This window comes from Ambystoma mexicanum, chromosome 2q (genome assembly GCF_040938575.1).
Source record: "Ambystoma mexicanum isolate Mex_15411 chromosome 2q, UKY_AmexF1_1, whole genome shotgun sequence".
Lineage (NCBI taxonomy): Eukaryota > Metazoa > Chordata > Amphibia > Caudata > Ambystomatidae > Ambystoma > Ambystoma mexicanum.
In genome coordinates this window covers 205348624-205376412 of record NC_090924.1, presented here as the reverse complement: position 1 = coordinate 205376412, position 27789 = coordinate 205348624, and the positions used below count along the sequence as shown (strand labels likewise).

The following is a 27789-nucleotide window of genomic DNA, read 5'->3' as shown; positions in this document are numbered from 1 at the left end:
TTCTGTAAGCACTACTGTTTGGACACCGGCTATAACTCTGATGCAGCTTTCGGACAGGCAGTTCTAAGGAATCTCTCCACCCTGGGGCTACATTCAGTTGTAATCTCCCATGTAGTATGGAGGAAAGGGGACGGGACATAAAAGTAATTAATAGTTACTCACCTAGTTACTAACTTAATCTTAGTCCCCTTTCCTCCATACGTCCCACCAGCCCGCACCCCCAATACTGGTGTCATTAGGCAATGTTAAATATTGTCAACGCGTCAATGGGGACTGAGTGGTGCCGGTGGGCGGAGTCAGGGGAGCGGATGCTCCCCGCGCCACGCCCCATGCGCCTCTAAATTTAAAGGGGAAGGTTTTCTCTGGTGAAAGGTTCTGTCTCCCGCCCCTAGCGAGGGACGCCCATGCAGTATGGAGGAAAGGGGACCAACGACGTTAGTCACTACGGTGAGTAACTTTTTAAATTTTCATCGTACTATTCTTGGGAACAGTAGTTCACCCAAGAAAAGGTATAAGAGAAATCAAAAGGACTTCTCAGTGACACTGCACTGAAGAGGCTGTGTGTCACTATATAGAAAGCAGAAGCCTATGGCGTTTGTCGGACACAAGAAATTGTGAAAACTCAAAACCAAATCCGGCAAAAACAGAGTGAGAAAAAGGTCTCACTCACTGCAGGGTTAAAATTAAAAAGTGTTAAGTCCAGCAAAAGAGCTTGAGGTTCTCTAAGGTGGAAGGGAATTGGCACAGAAATGAACATTTTTCCTAACACTCTCCGAACTGCCTTTTAGCTTGGGTTGCGTTTTTGACTTAAATAGCCTTGCTGTGCGAAGAAACTGCCTCTAACCTTAGCCCTGCTAGTCTTACACTAACCAACTATTTTCCTTTCTAAAAGTCATCATCTTATGTGGTTTTGCTAAACGCAACTACTGAATATCTTAAGGTGTGCGTGAGTGTGTGTTATTACCGATGGTATGGTAGAACTGATATTTGTGTCAAAATGCTATAACAATTGTAACCACAATCAACTACAAACTAAGCAGTGGCCTTTGAAAAGAATCTAGAAGTATTTTTGTGTTTTGGTTTTGTGCGGAGTGTTTAAAGACATACCTTGTGTAAATATAATATGTTAATATACATTTGTGTTTCTTTGAATTGCATTTACTAACTGTGTTCAGTGTACTTACAGCTCACATCTTCCTCTTATGATAAGCCCTGACTGCTCTGCCACTCTACCAAGGTTCCACAAGTAGTACAGATTGATAAGAAGAGTTGGGGGGAGGAGGGATATACAAAACATAGGGATAGTTTTATGAAGTCTTACTTCAGTGGACTATAGGAAAAGTCCCCTAACACTAGCTCTGGTTCCTGTTGGCTGCTGCACCTTCTCCCTAGGACGTCCTTTGCCCTCCCCCATTTCTTCTCACTAGATGTCATCTACTGGGACTATGAGTTTTTTCCTTGGTCTTACCGACTTGTCCCCGTGGTAGGTGTCCTCTGTTATCATCCCTACCGAATGTCTGCTTTTAGTCTGGGATGTCACATGTTTCCTCCATTGGTGCCCCTGTGACTGTTTTCGGCTGGCTGCTCGGTTTTGCCCTCAGTCATCCCTATCCACTTGGTCAGGGTTCCTTCCCATTCTGAGTGCCATCTGTCATTGCTTTCGCTCCTGTCACATGAGTCACCCATCTGGGGAAGGCTGATTAGTGCTCTTTTGTTTCATCTTGGACATTGTTGGTCTGGGGTTCAAGACCATGGGTGAATAAATCCTGTAACTCCCCCTGCAAAATGTATGTGTTTACCAGGTGTTTGCTGTTCCCGAGCCCAGTTCTCCATGGGTGATACTTGCATTTGAGCTTTAGGCTGGAGTGGGGTATTTTTCAGATTTACTTCAACCAATTCCCGTTTTCTGCAGACCCATTTGTACCACTGTTTACATTTGATATACATTGGCCCAAATCCTGCTTTGCTCCCTTTATTTCTGGGTTTTCTGCCTGGAACTGGAACTCTTGGAAAGAGTAATCTGCCATCCCTGTGGTTGGTTGCTGTCTAATCTGCACCTGTGGGTTAGAGCAGAGATGTACATTCCTTTTTCTCCTTAACCACAGTTGACTACTGGATTTGCCCCATTTTTCCTTGGGGGAACTTGAGCCTACTCTACAAACTCCTTTAAACTAACTTTGAAAGTTGCTTACTTCTACATTGACATTTATTTTTCTCAATATCCCTTCAGTCCCTGGAATTTATAGCAAAAAGATTGGACTTTTGGTATATACCCCATACCAATTACAATGTACAATTTGAAATACCTATTTTGCACGCTTGTCTTTGGAAATGTCCTGTTACTATATCCAACTATTGGTAATTTTACATCACTGAGTTTCTAGGAGGTCAATGAGAATGAGAACTTCAAGATCTGTATTTTGAGACTAACTTTAAATTGTTGGTGGCCCTCTGGCCGTTTGTGTTAATCCAATTTTCTCCTAGCTGCTATATGTATTCTATTATGTACATATGTATCATTAATGATATGTACTAGAGGTGAGGTGAATTATTGCCACTATACATGTGTGGCATTTTCTGATCTTAGCATGACTCCAAATATGCTTTACAGGATCATACTATCACTGCGACCCCAAAAATGCTGAATGCAAAAATGTATAACTTTTATTTTTGCGGATTATGCTGCAATTCTATGTGGGGGTAGGTTAGGGTATTATTTAATGTAAGTGGGATTATGGGGGTGGCTACAGGGGATTTCTCCCCCACCCTCCTGCAAATTGTGCAAAAAAGAAATTGGACCTTTTTTCATTCAGTATTTTAAAAGTTGCAGTGATCCAGTGATCACACGGGTCCTGTTTTACTGTTGTCTACAGTTGCATTTGGCCCCAACCCATACCTTTCTATGTATTCATAACATTGGATAGTGGGTATATGTTTAGCTTAGGCATGGCATGGTCTATAGCTCTGTTTGAATATATACTGTCTTAGTTTGGTCAACCTAACATACATAACCTTATAGATTGTGATTTGATAATTAAGTGTACATTGTCATAAAACCAGTGTGGTGGTATATTCTCTAGGAGTAACTATTGTGAAAAACTGTAATTCACTACCAGTCTACCTTCTTCTTTGAGTTAACCCCAACTACTCTGCCATACCTGACTGTAAAGGTCTTTCGTTTGGTTGGACGGTTTTACATCGAAAGCAGAGGTCTGGAAAAAGCTCCCTAACACTTAGTTACCCCATACATTGCAACAAATCACAATTGTAGAGTAACTGAATTTCACAATAGATGCTGCATTTTGGAATCCTACAGGATGAAGGGAGCTTCATGTGGGCTGAAATGGCTACCACTCGTGCAATAACCAATTTAAACTACACTGCCACCAACCAGAACAACTAGCCCAGGCTGATTAAGAGCACCTTTGTGGTAGTACTTTAGAGGTCTTTAAGGATACCTAAACGGCCAAATAAATGTTTTGTCCTGTGAAACCTGCCTAGGTTTCACTGGGTAAAGTCCGGAAAGCAACAACAAAGGCAAGCAAAAAGTAGAGGCTACTCTCAAAACGTGACTTTCTTTACAGGCTAGACTACCCACCACTTTTAACTTGACCAGCCACCCATTCCCTTGTAGCTGTGCTCCCTTCACTGGGATCTGAAGACCTTAGAAGAAAAGGAAATTTGGTATTTGCCTATTGTGACATGGCGGTAATAAGGTTTATATATTCCACTTCTCTGACTTGTTGGAAGGAGGGGAGTGCAATTAGGAGTTTATGTGAATTGTGTGTCGCAGAATCTGCTTGCCGTCTGGCATAATCGAGATTTTCTGAAGGTAGAGTACCTTGCTGGTGAGTAAGGTGATGATTGAGACTTTTATTTGCCATTTACTGCAAATAAACCTTTGCAGTAAATGGCAAATGGGTTTCACTGTACATGTCTAGCCTCTAGCTGGCAGCATTACGCCAAATATGAAGTGGTCTTTTTTATGGTGACATGCACCATTTTTCAGAAAGCATTGGTAAAATGTCACTTGCAACCATGGGGGAGAGTTCATTGCTCTTGGGCTTTGTAGGTAAACTAAGTAATTCGACCTGCAGGGCTAATGGAATTTTTAAGAATGTGCAAGGCCTGAACACGATTTCTTTCAAACCCAGCATCACACCATTTTAAGCATCCGATATTAGACATCCCTCTTGCATAAACGGCAAGATGCATTGTCCAGATGTTGCATGCAGTGAATTACTCCATTTTTATCCGACAGGAAGTCTGAGATTTAATTTGTAACTGATAAAAGCTTGATAGAATTTAATTTGGTCATTGTTTATATTGTCCGACATGCCTGACTTTATTTGTGATTATTTTGTAGATGTGGGCCCTTTTTCCTACTGTGTTTGCACTGCTGAGTAAGAATCTAATGGTAGTACATGGTGACATAGCTGTCCATTATCCTGCTGTGCAATATGCTGTACTTTACACATTATATTCACATTGCACCAGGTAAGGTGTGAAATTACATATTGTATTTTAATGTTTGATTTGTCACTGAAGTATTTGGAGAGCAAAGTAATGCTAATGTAAACTTGAACCTTAAGATTTGAGATCTGCTTAGTTAATCACAGTAGCCTTTTATGATGATGTGCATTGCTGCATGACATTTGCATCAATCAATACTGTTATACTGCTCCTTCCCCTTTCCATGTTTTAGATTTCTGATAACATTGTTATGAATCCAGGGAAATTGTCTAGTCTCCCCAAGGGGAGCCACCCCCTATGGGACTAGGGAGGCGAGCAGGTGAGCCTTCTACGCTCAACACGCCTTAGGGTATAGGGTAAGTGAGATCCCACAGGTGTGATTCCCTAGAGCCCCACCCCCCTTAGTGGACAAAGAATCCCTACTCAGGTTCTTTACTCACCTGCCAACCAGAGACCACCTCCTTCAGTGAGTACTGCGGTAGAGAATGAGGTATGCACCGCGGCCCTGGAAGCAGGGGCAAAGTCTGGCAATAACCCAAGGGGGATTGAGAGGCAAGAGAAGCCAGGAATGAATGGAAAACCAGACAGCCCGAAAGGGGATGAGACTCGAGGCCCGAAAGGCCCAAAAAGGCAAGATACTCCAAGGCAGAGTGAAAGGCAAAATGCTGGGTCAGCGAAGAAACCATTAGGTGGACTAGAAGATCGGATAGCACAAGAACAGACATCAGTGCAAGGTGTGAGAAGCAGGACTCCCAAAGACAGTGTACAGAAAAAGCCTCCGAAGCAGGGAGAAGGAATAGATACTTCAAAAAGGGGTCAAGGACAATGTTACACAGGACTATGAATTTACACGCAAAACTGACACTGATACCAAAGGCAGAGAATAGAAACCTTGTGCAAACCTGAAGTATGAACTGTACAAGCAGCCAGATTGTGTGGAAGAAGATAGACATTTGGGTGGGGGTGAAGGGTGCTCTGAAACCAGCCACCATTACCAATACTAGGTGGTTGAGCTAGTTAAAGTTATTTTATTAGTGGCAGGGTTGGACGATATGTAGACTAGATTTTTGAACAGAGGACTGATTTTGATTGCAAGACATCCTTACAACCACCCTTTTATTATTTTCATTAGGGAAAAGAACCAGTGCAGAAGTAGTGGCAGAACAGTCTTTACTTTCTTTATTACAATAAACCTCCTCTTACATATCACCTATTTTTCTTATTTTTTTATTTGCCTTTTTATGTTACAATTAAACATTTTGGCAAGAAAAGAGCAAATAAAAAAAAGAAAAGAATCAGCATCACAATCGTCATACATCTGTCTACTGACCTCTTTTCTGTTGCCTGAGTCTGACTTACCACAACTGTTAAGGTACCTTCTGGACTGAGTGTTCTTGTGCGTAGTTGGTACGAATGTGTATGGTGTCCCTGCAGGGATCTGTAGCCCACATGACGAGGGAGTGAAGCTTTGTCATAAGCCCCAACATAGTTAAGTCAAGGCAAACTATTTGGAAGGAGAAGAATATTTATAAGGTACGATAAACTTGTTCAAAATACCAGTAAGGCAGTGTTCACACAGTAGTTGTGAAAATATACTTGTCAAAAGTTATGCAAAGGAGGATCTACAATTTATACAGGTAAATAAAGCAACATTTTAAATGAATGCGTGCAGTCGTACAAATGTCCAGTGTCTGCAAAGCCAAACAGGATCTTTTGAGGCTCACTCACATTGTCACATTTAGTAACCCCCATGCAGTTGAAGTTATTCCCTTTCGAATAAAGGAGTGTTGTGATTTGCTGAGTGGTTTCTTGTAGAAGTCAAAAGCCAAATCATGGAGATTGTAAAGATGAGCTTGAAAGTCACCAGCACTGATCCCTGAAGCCCTTCAGTGTCTGACCATCTGAACAAACGTGAGCCTGGCACCCCCAAACCCCTGAAATTGGAGACATGACAGCATCTCACTGCAGCTTTGGTTCAGAGTTTGAAGAGGGATGCCGTTGAGCAGCACCTTGTGATGACCAAATGGTCAGGGTTTGCATTGGAGGATTGCTACCAGCATGGCAGTCTGAGCCCAGGGACTCAAAAGATGAGCTAACAAAGAAGCACTGGAGTTTTGTAGAGGAGATTCTGCTGGATGGAGTCCCTACTTTGCAGCAGTAGAAGTTGTTTGTCTGTCTGATGGTGAGGTAGGTCAGAAGCAGGAGACAGGCTCGGATTAGTCATTCCACTCATGTTATTAAAGAATAAGGTAATCCCATCCGTCCCTATTCTACACGTCTTCTGTCGCTAACAAAACTAGCTAAGGTGCTCGTTGGTGAATGTCTCTAAATGAACCATCCACTGTCCGACTCTAAGCTATCTGCCCCTACCACTATTTCTAACAACTTAAATAAAGGCCTCCCTTCTCATGAGGTTTTCGGACTTTACTTTCAATCACTCTTCAATAAACGATCTTTGGATAATCCCTTTTAGTCACTGATCAGTTCATGCAGTAAAGTGCTGACTTTGTGCTTCTTTTCCTTACGATTGATTGATCCTTCTATTTTCCTTGGCTACTTTTCCACCAATTACTGTTCCCCTTGGAACTAACCCTTTAATTGTTAATTTGCCTTGAACTTTGCATTCTCAAGTCTCTGGGGCACTTTCCCAAAGTTTGTTTACTTATCACATTTCTCTTGTTTGACTCTTGTCAGTCTTTTGGACCTTCTTGGTCTGACTGATACTCGGACAGTTTCCAGTATACTTGTCTGTCAGACTTCTTTGCTACTTGTGTTGTGGTTTCTTGACTGTATTTGAATTCACTCTTAATATATCTCTCTCATGACTGTGAGTAGGAGCAGTCCAATAATTTCCATTCTCTCAGCTTCTCCCTTTATCCTCATGACTATGAGGAGTAGGAACATTCCATTAATCTTCATTCACTCTTCTTATGGTTTTGCTTTTGTGACTGTGATGAATAGGAACAGTTCAATAATAGCTTTCATTCACTTATATTTTTACTCTTGTGACTGGGATCAGTAGAGCATTCCAGTAATGATGCACAATCCCTTCCCCAGGTCTTACATTATCCCTATTACCTTCTGTGGCGAGGGTTAACATCACCAGGTTCTTCACGGTTTCTGGATCACCTTACTTTCCTCCGTTACTGGTGTCTTTCTTTCTGGTTCTTTTTCATTTATTTTTTTCTCTGGTTCTCACACGCTCACGAATATTCCCTGTCAGTCTGGGAATCCTCGGTAAAAGAAGAAAAGTTTCTTTTGTTTATAAACTTTCTCCTGTAGACCAATCACTTCGCTCTGGGTCTGACTGCCCTCTCCCGAAGTCTCCTCCTCAGGCAGCCATCTTCAGATTTTTACTGCATGTTGATATTTTATTTCGATCGCGCTTGTACACAAGTGTTTCGGAGCTCGACAAGGGAGGGGAATGGGGGAGAACAAAACAGCGCTCTTACTAGGCCCAGTGATATTGAGAACGCACAAGTGCATGGGAAGGAGAGGGACCAGGGGGGGGGGGGTCCATGGCAGGGGGAGAGAAGTGGTAAGTGCGGGGCAAAGGAGAAGCCGATAAATAATAAAGGCAACAAACAGTGGTAGTGCAGCCGGCAAGTGCTGGGTTTAAGGCAGCAGACAGGGTATGTCTAAGCGCAGGAAGAAAATGGGGGAGGGGGACTGTGTGGGTACAGATGCAGACCGCAGTGCGGGAGGGTGGCAAGGTGAGCAGGTACCTGGGCCCGGAAGACAAAGGGTAGACCAGGTGCACAGTGCCAAGAGAACAGATCTGCAGGGGAAAGGGAGGGGGAAGGCGGAAGCAAAGAGGAAGGTCTTGAGGTGCTTCTGGAACCGGAGATGGTTCTCCTCGTTTCAGAGTGGCAGGGAGGCTGTTCCAGAAGGAGGCCCCAGCCAAAGACAGCTACACCCAGCTCGTTTCTTTGAAAAACAACTCACTCTGAGGAAGTTAGAGGAGCGAAGAGCTTGTGAGAGGTATTTGCAGAGGGATAACTGAAGGTATTTTGGACCCTGGCCCCAGAAAGCCTTGTGGACAATGCAGAGGGTTTTGGATTTGATCCTTGCATCCACTGGGAGCCAATGGTGAGATTTCCGAGCTGGAGAGATACGATCCCAGGGTTTGAGGCCAAGGAGAAGTCTCGGGCCTGTTCTGGATTAGTTGCAGAGGGCGGAGAGTAGAGGCAGGTTGATTTAGAAAGGCTCTTTCAAAAGTCCAATCTAGAAAGAACCAGAGCTTGGGAGACGGCTTCTGGGGGAAGGAGAGGAAAGGCAGAGTACCTCTGAGGAGGTGCAGTAAGAAGTTGGACTTTTTTAGAGATATAAGAGATGTGGGCGGAGAAGTAAAGTGTGGTGTCAAAGATTACCCCGAGGTTCTTAGCCTTGCAGGTGGGGGTAGGAGAAGGGCCAAAGGAGGCCGGCCAGAGAGTGGGGGGAAGGAGGGTGAAGGTGTGCAGATGAGGAGGATCTTTGTCTTGCTGGCATTCAAAGAACGTTGGCGGCACACCAATCTTGAATGGCAGTTAGGCAAGGAGAAGGAGAGGAGGTGGCAGAGGGCAGCCTGAAAATGAGTAGTGTCGTCATGGCACTGGAAATTGGAGCAGAAAATGGCAATGCAGTGGGCAAGAGTTCCCAGGTATTGATTGAAAAGCCAGGGTGAGAGGTTAGACCCCTAGGAACACCACAAGTAGAGAGAGAGATGAATGATGGGAAGGACCCAAGTTGGACCTGGGAGGGTCGATCAGAGAGGAAAGGGGTCATCCAGGCCAGAGCCTGATCAGTGATACCCAGGTTATCACGGAGACGTTTGAGCAGGATGGTATGGTTGACCGTGGTAAAGGCAGAAGAGGGCTGGAGTAGGATGAGGACAATGGGAATGTTAGTCAAGGCTGGAGAGCAGATCTTCACAGATGTTTAAGAGGGCAGTTTCCGTGCTTCTGGCAGCTCTGAAGCCAGACTGGTGGTCGTGTAGACGACCCACAGAATCGGAATGAAGGTTAAGCTGAGAGATGGCCAGCTTTTCCAGGAGTTTGTCCAGAAAGGGAGTGATGGAAATTGGGCGATAGTTAGCCGGACAAGACGGATCAGCTGTGGGTTGATTGAGAAGAGGATGGACAAGAGTGCTTCATAGGGGAGGGGGAGGATCCTGAGGCAAAGGAGAGGTTGCAGAAATCTGCAAGGACCAGAGCGAGGGCATCAATGTAGTCCTTGAAGGTTTTATAGGAACAGGGATAAACCTGTTTTGATGAGGCTTTCATAGATTGGACTTGTCTAGCGACCTGATCAGGGGAGAGGAAAGGACGAGAAAGTGGTTTGGGGGGGTGGGGTGGCTGAAGGAGAGTCTGCATGCACAGAGTGGAGGGTGAGCAGAGGTAGGACAGGATCTGAGTTTTTGAGATGACGTGAGAGGCAAGGGCATTGCAAAGAGCCTGTGAGACGGCATGTGGGGTAGAGACTGCAGCAGGGTTTGCCAGCTCCTTAGATTTGAAAGAGTTTGGCCGAGTTGTTAGATGCCGCAGAGACACAGGCTTGGATGTGGGCTCTCTTCTTGGTGTGGACAGTCAGTATTCCTTTGAAGCAGGTGATAGGCCAGTTTGGATGAACAAGAAGCCCCCCAGTTTTCTCCCAGCCGCCTACACTAAAGTTTTGTAGCTAGGTCAGAGTCATACCAAGAATTGTACTTGGCTTTGGGCTTCAAATGGATCCTCATGACGGGGGCAAGAGCATCAAAAGTATCAGAAATAGAGTAGAGCAGAGACGGGCTGTCAGGATGGGAGACAGCCTGAGGTGAAGGGGGGGGGGAAGAAGGTTGCAGCGAAAGCCTCCAATGACACAGGCTTCATGGGCCGGATGTCCGTGAAGGTTGTTGGCAGTTTTGGGGTAGGCTTGGCCTGAGGGGAAGAGGGAGAGATTCGAGGAGAGGAGGGAGTGATCGCTCCAGGAGAGAGGAGTGTTCAAGTTTTGGGAGTGCAAGTGTTTCGCTCTTCGAGCTTTCTGCGGTTTGTTTTGCGCTTTGATAGGCTCAATTGAACAAAAAATGGGGTTTTCTATGTGCTTCATCATCTATTCATCCGATTAACGGGGATCTGTTCTTTGGCATCTTTCATCGCCCCTCAAGGGCAACATCGTCTAGTTTTCTTCTTGGAAGCTTCCAGAAAGCCATGAGGCCTACACCGTGCTGGACCATGTTGGAGGAGAAGGATGGTGCTTCCCTCTTCAAGCTCTGCGCCAGCTACGGTTTGTGGAATGTTTTCACGGGTGACGAGCATTCCCAGTGCCTGCATTGTCTACACCCGACGCACAAGCAAGAAGATTGCGAGATCTGCTGTGGCTTCTCCAAGCGCATGATGAAGGATCGACACGTCCGGCTGGCAACGTGGCTGAAAGCCAGGGCCTCTACCCCGGGTGGTTCACAGTGGCATGCCTCATCCGGAACCAGCCAGCCAGAGCAGGCTTCTATGTCCTTTGAGGGTGCTCCACACGTGGGGGCCCCAGACAAGGCCAAGCACAGTGAGTCCGGTTCAGTGTGGGTCGCCACGCAAGCGGTTCCCGCAATGGTCGGTGCACGTTCATAGTCTCCGTCTGCCTCGATCTCCAGCTCTTCGTCCAAGAGAAAGTCAGCTACTCCATCCAGGGAAGTGGCGGGAGAAACCAGAGAAGGCCATGCAGGCCAAGGTGTCTGACCTGCCCGTGAAGGCCCAGGTGATCCAGGCCAAATCGTCGTCCTCGATTGTGTTGGTGGTGGTGTCCCTTTTGAAGTCAAAAAGGGCTGTCCCAGTCCAGGGTGCCCCAGTGGTGGCCAGAGTGGCTTTTCCTCCCAGGCGTGAGGCTTCGTCCAAGCCAGCAGAAAAGACTCTGGAGAAGAGGATGCCAGACCTTAGCGCGAGACTGACCTCTCAGGACCCGAAGAAGGGGATGGGGGGCGGTGAAGAACTCCAGGGCACGGAAATTTCTTAGCCCGACTAGGTGATAGTTTCCATCCACACCATCCCTGAGGAGTGTTGTGACGAGGAGATGCCCGCCAGAGGCGGCGACAATGATGACGTCGTCGATAGTGATGACGACATGGGCGCTGGGCCCAGCGACTCTGCTCCCCAGGTACTGCCTAGAGACCTGTTGCAGGATATTCTCTCGACCCTCCACACACTGGTGTCAGTTTCACAAGAGGATGCCTACAGCACCACCAGCGGTGACCCTGTTGACACCAGGACAACCACCGTCTAAGAAAAGGAGACACCCTACACCTCCGTTCCAGCCGTCGCTGCCCCCCAGGGGGACGGAAACAGCGACTACTGACACAGATGATGGCGGGATGTCCCTGCTACCAAGGGCTTCTCCGCTGGATGAATTGGGATCCTTCCACTCCATGGTCGCCGGTGCATTGGAACTCTTCCAACTCACTCTGGAAGAGAAGGAGGGTTTCCTGTACCAGCGCCGGGAGGCGAAAAGGAAGACCATTCTATCGGTACTGCTCCTGGACGATGTCTGGGATGAGGGTCTGGCGCTGCTGAGGAACCCCGCCTCAGCCCCAGTGAAGAGAGACAGACTTGAAAAGAAATACTGGGTGCCGGAGTCTGCGCCCAAGTGTCTGCGGCCTCAACCATTGCCGGACTCTGGTCTCGGCGGCCACCAGGAAGTAGTGGTCAAACTCATTGTCTTCTTCATCTGCACCCTAGGACAACAAGGGGAAGAAATTGGATTCCATGGGTAGAAAGGTCATCTACTCAGCGGCAACAACAGTCAAGGCGGTCAACGCCTTGGCGATCGTGGCCAGATACGACCGGGTGCTTTGGTACAAGATGGCTCCACTTCTGGATTTCCTCCCCGATGACAAACGGGTCGAGGCTTTAGAGATCCTTCAGGAAGGCGAGGTGGTGTTAGACCCCACCATCACCATGGCCCTGGACATTGCAAATACAGGTTTCCGTCAGATGGGAAACAGGGTTTGCCTTCGTCGTGGCTGACTCAAGGCCACCAACTTTAGACAGGAGGTCCAGACAAGGGTCCTAGACATGCCGTTCGACTGAGACAACCTTTTTTGGAAGGCCGTCGATTAATCCCTCAGCCACCACGACGGCCCGTGCCTTGGGCACACTGCAACAGCTCTGTCCTTTTGTTCCTCAGGAGGGAGGTCTAGCAGGTCTTTGAAGGGTTTCAGCGAGGGCTCATCCACTTACTGCCAACCCTCCCGTTCCATGACCCTGGATGCCAACAGGGGTCGCTCCAAGGCCTTCGGAGTTGGCCGTCATCAAGGCTCCCAGGGCGATGCACTGGCCTCCAAGCAGGACTGAACTGGCCAAGACGTTGGGCCCCCACCCTTGCATCCTGGTGGGAGGCCGGTTGGCAAACTTAGTCAGCATGTGGGAGACCATCTCCATCGAAGTTCGGGCCATGTTAAAGAAAGGGGCGATGGAGCTGGTTCTAAAGCGACTCTGACTCCGGAGTTTACTCAAGATACTTTCTCGTAAGAAAGAACACCGGGGGATGTAGTCCCATTCACGATCTATGGCGACTCAACAAGTACATAGTCCCAGTTCAGGATGGTTACGCTGCAGCACATGCACGCCCAGCTGGAGGAGGGAGACTTTCTCTTGTCGTTGGATCGAGAGGACGCGTACTTGCACGTCTCCATACACGAAAAGCATTGCAAGTTCCTGCGGTTGGTCGTACAACGGAAGCATTACCAGTTCAAGGCTCTCCCCTTCGGATTGAAGTCAGCACCCAGGGTCTTCAAGTGTCTGGCTCCGGTGGCAGCCCCTATCCTTACCTCGGCCAGGCCAGGTCAAGGGACATCGCCGTCGATCATACAGTGAAGACTGTCTGACATAATTCACTGAGAACCCCAGGTCTGCCAGCAGCCAAAGTCCTGCTTGACTTCATCGCAGGACATGCTGTTCCTGAGATCTAGGCTCGACCTGGTGTCCTGCCTGGTGGCGCCATCAGAGAAGAGGATAGCAGCTATCTCGGGCAAGGTGCAACGGCTGTTGGCACTGACAATCGCCACTGTGAGGACCATCAAGAAGCTACTCGGCATGATGTCATGTATATACCTGATCCGGCTGTGCAGATTGCAGATGCACCTGCTACAGGAATTCCTGCACACCCGTTAGATCCAGGTGTCTGGAGGCTTCCAGGACAGATTTGTGTTTGACTAGGAGTTCCGTCGAGTGATAAGGTGGTGCGGCGTACACTCAAACATTGCCAGAGGCACGGACTTCCAGGGCCCTTGTACCAGGAGACGGTCATCTCCCTGGAAGGATGGGGAGCCCACACTGGACGTCTTCACGCCAGAGGCCTGTGGCTGCCAGAGGAGTAGACTACACATCAACATAATCGAACTACGGGCAGTGTTTTGGGTCCTCGTCGTTTTTGCCGTCCCTAAAGGGCAAAGTGGTGAGGGTCTTCAGACAACACCACCACAATGTTTTCCACCCTGAAGCAGTGGGGCACCAGATCCCCAGCGCTCTCCAGAGAGGTGCAGGACTTGTGGCACTGGGCCATTGCCCAGGGGATGTTCCTCATTCTGTTTCACCTGGCAGGAGTAAACAACACCACAGACTCTCTCAGCAGGGAGCTGGGCTCTTGCCACGAGCGGGAGCTTCGGCAGGATCAAGTGGACAAACTTGTCCTCCTGTGGGGTAGTCCCCAGATCGATCGGTTTGCGACGGCGACAAACACCCAGTGCCGGAGGTTCACGAGCAGGCTTCCCCAGCCTGGGAACACGGAGGACGCATTTGCCATCCCTTGGGAAAGCCGGTTTCTATATGCGCTCCCCCAACCCCCCATTGCCACTACTGCTGAGTCCTCGGTCAACTCAGATGGTACTGGTGCAGGATGATCCTCATTGCACCAGCGTGGCCGAGGCATCGCTGGTACCTGGACCGTCTCGGCATGTCTGTGTCCCCTCCAGTCAAGCTGCCAGTGGTCGCAGATCTTCTCGCCGTGGTGGCTTAACCTGAAGGCCTGGCTCCTGCAGCACTAGTGTTTGGTGGTTATGAGCTGCCGGCGGACTGCAGGGAGGTCCTCGACAGAGCGTTGTCTACTTTGAAGTGTTACGGACACAAATGGAAGCGTTTTGCGACTTGGTGCCAGTCGCACAAGATTAACCTTCTGAGGATCACGTCCTGTCCCCGCCCCCCCCCCCATGTTCTTCCGTACTAGTCATTGGTTAAATTGGGGCTGACGCACGCCTCCATCAAGGTGCATCTGGCAGCTATCTCCCGCTACACTGAACTCCAGGATGGTCTTCCCTTTGGTCGCACCGTCTAGTCAGATTTCATCAAGGGACTGTTCTGTTAGTTTCCGCTGGTGATGGCTCCGGCCCTGTCATGAAAACTCAATGTGGTATTGACTAGGCTCATGGGGCCTCCATTCGAGCCTATGCATCAAGCTCCGCTCAAGTTTGTCTTGGACGACTGCTTTCTTCATGGCCATCACCTCTGCCAGAAAAGTAGGTTAGATCCAGGCCCTCTCCTGCAAGCAGCCTTATTTGACTTTCTACGAGACAAGGGTGGTGCTGCGGACGCACCCCTCCTTCATGCCCAATGTTCCATTGGAATTTCATCTCTACGTACTCTTGGTGTTGCCTGTGTTTATTCCGATGCCTTCATCGCCGGCTGAAAGGACTTTGCACTCGCTGGATGTGGCTCGAGCGAGTTTCCGGAAGACTTCTCAGCTTTTTGTGAACTTTGGCCCTGTGAACCACAGGAAGGCCTTGTCCAAGACTTCCATTTCCAGGTGGCTCTCAGTCTGCATCACGCATTATCACTGGTTGGCAGCCCATTCTACCAGAGCGATCGCTGCGACAATGGCGTTCCTGTCTGGTATGCCCCTGCTGGACATTTGCATGGCTGCTATGTGGAGGTGGACGCACACCTTCAGGAAATTCTACTGCGTCGACAGGGATTCCAGGGAGGAGTCCAGAGTCCACGAAGCAGTGCTGCGCAGCCTGGTGAGGAGGTAAGAGTAATAGCTTCTGTTGAGCCTTGCCATCTCCCGGGATTGTGTAATTGTGTAATGCTGTGTATTTATTCATGTGCATGCAAATCCATGCCAGACCCCATGCTCGAAGGAACAAGTTACTTACCTGTAACTGTTCTCCATCATGGGTCTGGAATTGCTTCACATGCGAACCCTCTCGCCTGCCTCTCTGCGGCACTACTCTTGGTCCTACTGCCACTTTATGTGCTACCAAATCTGAAGATAATATACTCGAGGGTAATACCCTACTCTGTCAAGGACTGGGACATCACTAAGGCAAAAAACGGAAAAGTGTCCTGACAGGTTCACTAAACATGCAAATAAATTAAATGTATATTAATCTCCTCAATACCAAGGGCATCACTCGAAGAGTCTATCTTGTACTCTACACGAGTTACTAAGAGTCCTAACATGGATTTCCTATATATCTGAAGATACTCCTAGGTATGTATTTATTACCATGTCCACCTAAGTCTTCATTGTGGTCTTTTGAAATCTTATGGATCCATGGGTTCTCATTTCTATTTAAGAATTTTACCAAAATATCTTTTCGAGGGGATTATGTCCTCCGACGTATTCCAGATCTATGATGGGTAATGTCCACAGCTGTGCTGCTTCGGAAAATCTTTGGCCCCTGCGTCGACGACATCGATGCGCCGTCCCCGAGGACCTCCTCCGACGGCCGACATCACCCGATGTGATAAGTAGGACGCACGACGCCCATAGCCTCAGTTCCGTTTTTTCTGCGAACGCGTTCGCTTCGTGAATCTCGGTACGCCTCGACTCGTTGGAGGTTGCTGTTTCTATTCTCGGTTCGTTGAACCTGTTCCGTTTGTTGTGAAGACCTGTCCGTGGCGATGTCTTTCTCATCTTCAACCCCGCGTCCGGGCTTCAAGAACTGCGGGGACTGGGGGTCCAAGATGTCGGTCACGGATTCGCACGACGCCTGCCTCTGGTGCCTCGGGGAGGCCCACGATACGGACGACTGTCGACTGCCAGTCGCTCACTGCGAAGGCCTTGCGAGAACGCAAGAAGGAACTGTCGGTAGGTCGGGTGTCTAAGCCCCGGAAGTCGAGGTCTGCAGGGCTTTCGACCGATGACTCGAGGGGGGACTCTCCGCGTCGTCGTCGGAAGTCCGGTGGGTCTCCTTCCAGGAGTCGGTCTCGCCACTCCTCCGCCTCTTCTAGGCATTCCAGGAAGCGCCGGCATAGGGTCGCTTATCCCTCCATGCAAGCGACACCGGAGGAATGGGCTTTCTTCGGGAAGCAGATGCTAGCGATTCTGGAATCACAGGGCACCGGTCCGTCTGCGCCTCCGAGTGGGGTCGGTCGGCACCGGTCGAGAGACACCACCCGTACGCGTTCGGGTGGTTGGCACGGCTCGCGGGAGAGGTCCCGCTTAGACAAGTGTAGCCATTCTCGCCATGCCCGTTCCAGGTCCCGGTCCTCGACGCGCTCGAGACCGTGTGATCCTGTGCCGTCTTCGAAGACGTCGACGCCTGTGGCGCCGAGGTCGACTATTTCTCTCGAGGCTCCGCCTCCGAGGGGGTCGTCGATGCCGTCGGCGACCAGGTTGTTGAGAGACACGCTCGGAGCTCCGGCTTCAAGGACTGTGTCGACGCAGTTGATGCTGGAGGCGTTGCAGCTGACGTCGACGCCGATTCGCTCGACGGCAACACCTTTTCTGTCGGCGCCGACTCGTTCGGCGCCCTCGCCGCCTTTTCTGTCGACGCCGGCTTGTTCGGCTGCCTCAACGCCTTTCGAGGCGGTGGTGTCGGAGGGGCCCCGTGGCACAGGGTTTGCCCATAGAAAGGCTATGGCTATGGCCCGGCACTGCTATGGTCCGCAGAGGTCTTCCTCTCCCCGCCTGGAGTACATTTCAGAGGGTGATGAAGGCTCTGATGGCGGCCTGGTTCCGGTTCCGGTTCCGGATGACCTTATCTCGGGCCAGAGTCAGTTTTATGACCTGAGGCAGTCACTGCATGATGCCAGTGGACTGGACACCTCTCCGGAGGCGGAGTTTTGTCGGCCGGAGCCTGGCACTCATGCCGATTCGTCATATCGACGCCTTATGTCTCGGGTTACCGAGTACTTGGGTTGGTCAGCTCCCCCAGGGGAAGTTCGTTCAGGATGATCTCACGGACATCCTTGATCTCGGTCCACCCACTGACCCGGTTTTGCCTTTCCATATGGCTTTGCAGAGAAGGGTGGCGGCGGCTTGGACTGCTCCGGAGAGTCTCCCGGCAGTGGGCAAGTCTTTGTCGCGAAAATACCGTCCAGCCAGTAGCGACCCCTGCTACTTGTCTAGGCACCCCACCCCGGAGAGTTTAGTGGTGCAGGCGGCTATGGCCCCGGCAAAGCAGGCATCGTATCCTACCATCCCTCCGGATAGGGACGACAAACGTTTTGATGGCTGGGCGAAGAAAGTGTTTTCTTCTGGGGGTATGGCGCTTCAGGCAGCCAACTCCATATGTGCCTTGTCTCGTTTCACTCACACTCTGTGGAACTGTGTTGCATTAGTGGCTGATCATATTACCGAAGGGGACGAATGGGATGGTTTCCTTGCTATGGTTCAGGATGGCAAGGATGCCATGTGTGAGGCCGTTCAGTCGGGTTTTGACTTGACAGATTGTGTCAGCCGGTCCATGGCAGCGAGCACCGTAATGCGCAAGTTTGCGTGGTTGAGGAAGTCTGGGTTCGCTCCTGATGTGCAGTCCCGCCTCCTCAACATGCATTTTGACGGTGAATACCTTTTTGGCAGCAAGGCTGACGAGAGCCTTGACAGGTTGCAGACCTCCAAAGCTGCAGCGAAGTCGTTGGGCGCTGCAGTTCGCCAATCTCCGCCTTTTCGTCCTAGCGGACAGCAATGGAGGGGAGGTTCCTTTCGCTATTACTCGTCCTTCAGTAAAGCGAGAGGAGCTAGCAGTCAAAGAGGCCATCGTAAGAGTGCCAGAGGTGGAAACAAAGGTACTTGAGGTGCCAAGGCCGCTCGGGCAGTTGCCTCTTTGCCCTCAGGCAACGTCACAGCCGCTACCACTCAGTCATGAGGCCAGGTCCCATGGTTCGGCGGTTGGGGGGAAGGCTGGCGCAGCATCTTGTAGAGTGGCAAGCCATTACTTCGGATGTGTGGGTTCTGGAGATCATAACCCACGGCTACTGTCTTCCTTTTCGGCAGAGGCCTCACGACAATCCACCAGGGAACCTCTCTTTGAAGAGTCCGGATCCGCTCCTTGCGCAGGAAATTCAAGCCCTGCTGGAGAAAGGCGCCATAGAACTGGTGCCTGTAGCGGAGAGAGGAACAAGGGATGGTATTCCCCTTATTTTTTGATTTCAAAGAAAGACTGGGGATTGAGACCCATACTACTGAAACTGCACTGAATCTGCAATTGGGCCATTCACCGTTCTCGGCCCAGCCACTCTCCCCTGCACTGCCTCCACGGCAACCCCTGCACTACGGGACTGTGTCTGTATCCATACAGCCCCCCTTACCAGCACTTGTTTGCACTTACCTCGCACTTGCCACCAGCTGGCCCTTGTTATTTATCCTGTATGCTGTATGCTTATAACCCTGTACTGCACTTTCCCCTCTCCCTTCCCCCATGCACTTTTCCCTTCACCTCTACCCTTGCACTTGCGCGATCTGAATGACACCTGGCCTAGTAAGATCGTTGTCTGTCTCCCCTTGTTCCCCCCCCTGCCTCGTCGCGCCTTGAAACACTTGTGTATAGGCGCGTTACAAATGCCATATCATATCATATATCATATCATGGACTTGTGCGGTTTGAACAAACTCCTCAGGAAGGACAAGTTCAAGATGGTGACTCTTTCTCAAGTCCTCCAGGCCCTTCAACTTCAGGACTGGTTGGTGTCTTTCGACCTCAAGGATGCTTACTTCCATGTGCAGATCCATCCCAAGCACAAGAAGTACCTGAGGTTCGCGGTTGGCGACTCGCACTTTCAGTTTCGGGTCCTGCCGTTCGGATTGTCCTCCGCCCCGAGGGTTTTCACCAAGCTCATGGTGGTGGTGGCAGCACATCTCAGGAAAGGGGGATTCACGTCTACCCATACCTGGACGATTGGTTGATCAGGGGAGCTCTCCCGAGCAAGTCCTGGATCATCTGTCCATCACCTGCCACTCCCTTCACAGGCTGGGCTTCTCCCTCAATTTAAAGAAGTCCCATTTGACACCAACGCAGCGGCTCCAGTACATCGGAGCAGTGCTCGACACGTCCCTGGGGCAGTGGTTTCCTCCTCAGGTGAGGGCTCTTCACATTCAGCAGATGGTGCACACGTTTCAGTTTGCCCAGACTCTCCCAGTATCCGAGTTCTTGAGACTGCTCGGCCTCATGGCATCCTGCATTCTTCTGGTGCCAGAGGCTCGTCTGCGGATGAGATCTTTGCTGTGGGCGCTCAAGCTCCAGTGGTCTCAGTCCTCCGGCAGGCTGTCGGACCCTGTTCAGGTGCCGCCCGCGGTAGCCCGGGACCTTCTGTGGTGGGCCGTCGAGGGCAATCTGATGAAGGGTGCCCCATTTTGGCTGCCCTGGCCGGAGGTGACGATCGTGACGGACGCATCCCTCCCGGGATGGGGAGAGCATGCCAACGAGCTGACAGTCAGTGGTGGTTGGTCTCCGTCGGAGTCCAGACTCCATATCAATCTGTTGGAGCTGAGGGCCGTCAGGCTAGCCCTGAAGGCTTTTCTACCGACTGTGCGCGGAAAGAGTGTCCTGATTCTGACGGACAACACAGTGGCCATGCACTACCTCAACAAAAAGGGGGGGGGGCGCAGGGTCACTTCCGCTGTGCAGGGAGGCGATGCAGCTCGAGTTCTGGGCCATCCAGCAGGAAGTTTCGATCTCTGCAGTTCATCTGGCCGGAGACGACAACGAGACGGCGGACGCTCTGATCAGGCAGAGCACGATCTCTCACAAGTGGGAGCTGGCTCAGGAGATTCTCCTGGAGATCATCCGTGATGACCTGCTCTTGAACCTCAACTCCAACACTGTGTGTTCTCATTCTGCTCAATCTCTCTTCTGCCTTTGACACCGTCAACCATGCCATCCTGCTCAACCGTCTCCGCGATAACCTGGGTATCACTGGTCAGGCTCTGGCGTGGCTGACCTCTTTCCTTTCCAATCGACCCTCCCAGGTCCAACTTGGGTCCTTCCTCTCTGACATCTTTTTCTCCACCTGTGGTGTTCCCCAGGGATCTAATCTCTCTCCCTGGCTTTTCAACCAGTATCTGGCACTTCTTGCCCACCGCATCGCCGCCCTCTGCCCCAACTTTCAGTGCTATGCGGACGATACCCAGCTCATTTTCAGACTACCCTCTGCCTCCTCCTCTCCTGCCCTCATCTCTGACTGTCTGCTATCCAGGAATGGTGTGCTGCCAACGACCTCCGCCTTAATGCTAGTAAGACTGAGATTCTACTCATCGGCACACCCACTCCCTCCTTCCCTGCAGCTCTCTGGCCAGCCTCTCTTGGGCCTCTTCCTGCTCCTACCTGCAAGGCAAAAAACCTCGGGGTCATCTTTGACTCCACACTCTCCTTCTCTCCTCATATATCTGACGTCTCTAAGAAGTCACACTACCAGCTGCACCTCCTTAGAGGTATTCTTCCCTTCCTCTCCTTCCCCCAGAAGCTCACTGTCTCCCGAGCCCTGGTTCTCTCGAAGCTGGACTACTGTAACAGTCTATCTTAATCTGCCTGCCTCCTCTCTCCGCCCTATGCAACTCATCCAGAACAGAACTGCGAGACTTGTCCTTGGCCTCAAGCCCAGGGACCGTATCTCTCCAGGACTGTAATCTCTACACTGGCTCCCAGTGGCTGCGAGGATTAAGTTCAAAACCCTCTGCATTGTCCACAAGGCCTTCTGGGGCCTGGGGCCTAAATACCTGCAACTCTCTTCCTAAATATCTTCCTTCCCGAGCCCTTCGCTCATCCGTCTCCAACTCCCTCAGGGTCAGCCGCTTCTCGAAGCAACGAGCTTGGGGTAGATCTCTCTCCGCGGCAGGAGCCTCCCTCTGGAACAGCCTTCCTGCCTCCCTGAAACTTGAGGAGAACCATCTCCGGTTCCGGAAGCACCTCAAAACCTTCCTCTTTGCTTCTGCTTTCTCTCTCCCTCTCCCCTGCTAATTCTTCACAAAATTCTGCACTGAATCTGAAACTTGGCCACTCTCACCGACCTCGGTCCTGGGCCCAGCCACTCTCCACTTGCACTGCCTCCCTGGCAACCCCTGCACTGCGGGACTGTTCTCTGTATCCCTACAGCCCCCCCTTCCCAGCACTTGTCTGCACTTGCCACCAGCTGGCCCTATTTATTTATCTATTTATTTCTATTCTACTTACCTTGTACTGCACTTTTCCCTTCCCCCTTCCCCCTACCCCTGCACTTGCGCGGTCTGAATGACACCTGGCCTAGTAGGATCGTTGTCTGTCCTCCCCCTGTTCCCCCCTCCCTGCCTCGTCGCGCCTTGAAGCACTTGTGTATAGGCGCGTTACAAATGCCTTATATCTTCGCCCTTTGGGGGACCCCTCAAGTGGATCGCTTCGCCTCCAGTGTCAACCGGAAGTGCGAAAGGTTTTGCCCCCGGGAATTTCCTCCAAAAGGAGCCTTAGGAGACGCATTCGTGGTGGAGTGGTCATTCCCACTGCTGTACGCGTTTCCTCCAGTCCCCGTCATCCCACAAGTGTTGCGTAGGTTATGAAGGTTCGGTTCCCGGATGATCCTCATTGCTCCGGCGTGGGCCCGGAGGACGTGGTACCCGGACCTTCTAGACTTGTCCATCTGCCCTCCACGTCGTCTTCCCTACCGAGACGATGTGCTCTCACGGGAGGGGGGGGTCAGGTTCTCCATTCAGAGGTCAGATCCCTCAATCTTCACGCTTGGCTTCTGAAAGGTTGAGGTATAAGGATTGGGACCTCCCTGAAGACGTGATGGAGGTGTTGCTCTCGGCCAGGCGGCCGGCAACAAAGTCTCTGCGCCGTTGGAGAAAGTTCTGCGACTGGTGCAGAGTTCAGAATGTGGATCCTTTTGAATGCGACATTCCCAAGGTTTTGTCTTTTTTGCTTTCTTTGGCCCACAGGGGCTTGCAAGTGGGGACCATTAAAGGTTACCTGGCGACGCTGTCCATATTTAAGCGCTCGTCTGAAGAGTGTTCCTATTTTAAGATTCCTTTAATTTCGCAGTTTTTGAAAGGGCTCACTAATGTGTTCCCTCCGTCACCTTTTTTGGTGCCAGGTTGGGATTTGAACCTTGTTCTTAAGTTTCTTATGGGTACTCCGCTTAAGCCTTTACATTCTTGCCTTTTGAGGCTGTTAAGTTGCGGTTACTTCCGCTCGCAGAGTCAGTTACAGGCACTTTCAGTTAAGCCACCCTTCACTGTGTTTCACAAGGACAGGGTTGTCCTTAGAGTTCGTCCTTCTTTTCTTCCGAAGGTGGTTTCGGAATTTCATTTGAGCCAGAAGGTTGTTCTTCCCGCGTTCTATCCTCCTCCACATCCTGGTAAGGAAGAGAGGCTGCATAGGCTCGATCCTAGGAGAGCGTTGAGCTTTTATATCTCGCTCATGTCCCGGGTCAGAGTGGATGATCAACTTTTCATTGGTTACGCTGGAAAGCGTTTTGGACAAGCTGTGACGAAACGGACTTTGTCTCGTTGGATTATTTTAGCTATCTCCGTGTGTTACCGCTTGGCGGGTAAGGATCCGCCGGCTGGCTTGCGGGCCCATTCTACCAGAGTAGTGGCTGCTTCTACTGCCCTGCAGAGGGGAGTGCCTATTCGTGACATCTGTGATGCAGCCACCTGGGCTTCAGTACATACTTTTGTACGTCACTATTCCCTTGATTCCATCAGAGGGCAAGATCTGGCTTTTGGCAAGGCAGCTCTCTATTCCGCAATTTGATTGGGCATGCTAAATTTGTATTCTAAATTCTTTCCCACCTCCTTGCTTGGTACTGCTTTGGGAGTCTGTCATAGATATGGAATACGTCGGAGGACCCAATCCCCTCGAAGAACAAGTAACTTTACCTGGTAACGTTCTTTCTATGGGATGGTCCGACAACGTATTCCATATCGCTCCCTCCCTGCCTTCCCCGCTGCAGAATTTATTTTGCGATTGCAGCTTGCGTTCCGCAAGGCCGTGTGTGTCTGACTGGCAGAAAACTGGTGGCACACGTTCTGGGAAAAAAACTATAACTGAGGCTATTGGCGTCGTGCGTCCTACTTATCACATCACATCGGGTGACGTCGGCCGTTGGAGGAGGTCCTCGGGGACGGCGCATCGACGTCATTGACGCAGACGCCAAAGATTTTCCGAAGCAGCACAGCTGTGGACATTACCTGTCATAGATATGGAATACGTCGTCGGACCATCCCATCGAAAGAACGCTACCAGGTAAGAAAGTAACTTGTTCTTTTATTTATGTCCCATAAGCATGGTCTATAAATTACCGGGCATGATTAGCTCAAAAAAAATTCCAAAACAAGCACAATATATACTAATGGAACAAAACAAATATTCATAATCATATACAGTTTTTCATACAAAATCAAAATAGTTATTCAAAACATTTGAAAAAGGGTTCAAAAATCAAACCAATCCACACAATGTGAGTGTTGAACACAATTGGCCCCCTCTTGGAGGTTAAAACCATCAACAGCTTAATTTTGAATCCTCAGTTCAATTGTGGGCGTTTCCAATTACTAACTAAACTCGGGGTCAAACATTATTGCCAGACTGGGGCAAATGCTGCCCCCATAGCCGTGCCCCCAATCTGAAGGTAGAATTGATCAGCATATTTGAAGAAATTCTTCTGTAAGGCAATAGCCATAAATTCGACAATAAAGGCTGCTGGCACTTTGTTGGGTGGCATTGTGGATGAGTTGCTGGTGTGTAATACCTATTGCTTCATCCTGTGGTATATTGGTATACAGTGCATGTATATCCATAGTAACCAGTAGCTCCTTCTCATTGTTAAAACTAGTCCCTTCAAAGATGTTGATCGTTGCAGTAGTATCTTTAAGGTATGTTCTAGTTTTTTGGCTAATCGGTTGTAAAAATAGGTCAACAAATTTGCATAGTGGTTCTAACAGGGAACCACACCCTGACACAATCGGTCTCCCTGTAGGTGTAGAGGAATGTTTGTGTATTTTTGGGAGGGCATAGAAGGAGGGGGTCCTTTTTTTCTGAATTGAGATATGCCAATTCTTCTTGCGATATCCACCCTCGCTCTGCTCCCAATTGTGTACATTCTCGGATGAGCTCTTGGATGGTTGCTGAAGGATCCGTCGGTAATGGTTGGTAACTCTGTCTTCTAGGAGGTCCAAAACCATCCTATTATATGTTGTCTGGGAGAAGATTCTCCAATCTCTCAGACTATAGTGTTTTGGGGAGACACCAAGTATCTCTCTGCTTAAGATCTGTGGTTAACTTAAGGATATAGGAACATTGAATCTTAAAGGAGGACCTTAAGGTCCCCAGCCAACACTGCCCAAAAGGAGCTGTCTGCCGCAGTAGTAAAACGCAGATGATTTTAAGAACTATGGAGTTGACAGACTCCATAGTGCAGCTATAATACAAAGAGTAGAGTTCCAAAAGACACAGCCCACATGAATGAATGAAAGGAAAAAGGCTCCACTCATTCAGGTTTGAAATAAAAAGGTCCAGAAATCCAGCAAAAAGTGCTGGGATGGTTTCACTGGGAGAGGGGATGAAGCATAATAATTATAAATCTCCTTAGCATACAGTAGTTGTACATGCATAATTGTGTTGTATACTTGTGGTTGTAGGGGCATTTACTTATATGAACCATTGGCTTTCAGTACTGTATTTGTAGCCCTTCATCCACCTGGAGCAGTGTCTTGGCTGCCCAACTGTATCTTGCCTAGGGGAGTTGAGTAAACCTGATCAGCTTAGTGATATGGGGCTTGAGCACAGGCCTCCAGTAAATTCCTCCTCAGTGTTTTATTTTTTTTATTTTTAAATTGATAGTCTCCATGCTGTAACTGTTAAGAGGCACAAAACAGGTTTGTGGATTTTGTATATTTACCAGTTGAGATCATTTGTCATTAAATTGGTGCATTAAAGTGTGCAACAGCAATGGTGTCCTCCCACCCCCTTTCTCGCCCCCAATGATCAGCAATGCTAGAGCTGGAGGATTTCTTTCTTTTTAATATTTTTAAGCTAATTTTAATCTAGAATTAAGACTTTTTTTTCCCACCCCCCTTCAGGCATGACCATTTTATATCCAGCAGTCTCAGTTCCTCTTCGCCCTCTTTGTTTGATGGAGCAGTAATTAGCACTGTAACTACAGCAACAAAGAAACATTTCTCAATCATTTTAAATCTTCTGGGTACACTACTCAAGAAGGAGCACCTGAGTCAGGATGCAAGGTAAGGACCTTTCTTCTTGCTATTCTGTAAATAAAAGCCATGAACTGTCTCCACCAAAATATTGACTTGTTTCTTAAACATATTTTTTATGTAGTGCCATCTTCCTTGTTAATGTTTTTCTATCTTAATGATTGTGTATTTTATGTATATTCTATATAATTGATGTATTCTTGCTATTTTGTAAATATGTACTCGCATACAAAAAAGTTACTCATGACCACATAGTAATTTGTCCCCTTTAAGGACCTGCGAGTCGAGTCATAATTGACTAAAATGGGCCAAACAATCCATCATGTACATTTTGTATGTGTAGCTTAAACCTTGAGCCCCAATAAAAGACCTAAAGTTTTAAAATTCTTTGTTAGGACAGTTTTCATGAAGTTCAGCTAAGGGCTTAGTAAAACCATTCAACTAAGACAGTACAAGACTCCACTCTTATGAAGAGGTAACATCTGAGTGTCCCTTCCCTCCTGATGGGCTCCCCAACTGGAAGAAGCACCCCGACAGAATAACTACCGACCGAATGAGTTTGCATCGAATCCCACTGCCCCCAGCATAAGCACACATCACAAATGCTACCCAGCCACCCGACCCTACGAACTCTATCCTATCCAAGCAACAACCATGACCAAGCTGGAGACGATTATATGGACCGAATCGCTTGACGTTCCCGCAAGCCATGCTGCAGGTCGTTAGATGCCATGACGACCTAGTCGCGTTAGACAGGAAGCACACGTGCAACCTGCAGTCGGGACACCCACACACCAATCCACACAAAGCATTCCCATACAGTTCTATGAGTTAGAAGAGGGTGGCATACACATACTGTCTGCATGTTTATTATTTTGCCACGTAGGCTCGCTACAGCACCGCAGAAACACAAGACAAGCTTGTGTATATGCTTGCAGATGCTACACGCTATCAACCATATGGATAGACAGGAGCACTCCAGGGACCTGAACGACCATGACATGCCTTAACCTGTCGAGAATTACGTCGAATGAATAACCAAAGCCGAAGTAGGCCTCGGGCAAATCCAGCAAACTAGAATCGTCTCACAGAAATTCCAAGTCGCAAGTTGCTGTGCAAGCAGAATAGCCCTGGCAGGGACTGCAACCACCAAGGCCACGATGTTGCAAAGTGGCATTCCTCACTCAGTGTCACGTAGGGCCCAGCTACATGGGAAGACTATTCCAAGCTAAAATATAAATCAAAGTAATTCGGCCTCACCAGCTGTCTCCTCACACGTGATCCGGCCGACTTGACATGATGCCAAGGCCTAGAAGCTGGGAAGACGAAGCCGTCTTGCGTCTGAGACCAAGCTTGCTACAATCCATCTACAAAATGTGCTGGGAATGGACCACTCTCGTGGCATTTGCAAAGGCACCCCATTGTTACACACTGTCACACCTTGTTGATGCACACTGTACGTAAGCAGTTGTCCTGCGGGCTGTGAACAACCGTAGTCCCAGGCTTGGGGTGGGGGGGGGCCCGGAGCCTGACCAATGAGGACACTGGGGGATAGGGGCTGGCGGGGGGAATCCCCAGCCAATCATTGGGGTTTCTAATGTAACAGCTTTCAAGTAACAATTTTTAGGGAAGGTCCAAGTACACCACATGACACTGTATCCACCACGCACGCTATGTTAATATACTGGACCTACCACTCGGGAAGCCAACCCAGAGTGGCGTTCGGTTCTGGATTTTGGTAAGTGATGCTGATTGTGATGTCACAAATGTACAAAAGTGGCCTGCAAGTCCAAAATTGGTGAGATGTGCCTGGACTGGATTTTGCTCCATGTGTGTGATCCCTGCTTGTTTGTCATAATAAAACCGCAGTAACCCTTCCTTTGAGACATTGGAAGGAGTTGGGGCCTTCCGAGAGCTGGTGTACGGCTCTGCCAACCCCAGAGTTTACCCTAACAAGTTGGAGGCTCCAGTGAG

At 49.3% G+C, this 27789-nt stretch overlaps 1 protein-coding gene across 1 annotated transcript in view; it reads left to right on the top strand.

Moving 5' to 3' along the window:
• SMG1 (SMG1 nonsense mediated mRNA decay associated PI3K related kinase) overlaps window positions 1-27789 on the top strand; it is a 2768248-nt gene that overhangs the window by 220111 nt on the left and 2520348 nt on the right. The window contains exons 14-15 of the mRNA XM_069647131.1: window positions 4367-4497; window positions 25684-25845. Coding sequence (XP_069503232.1) covers window positions 4367-4497; window positions 25684-25845 — 293 coding nt within the window. The remainder of the gene's footprint in view (window positions 1-4366; window positions 4498-25683; window positions 25846-27789) is intronic.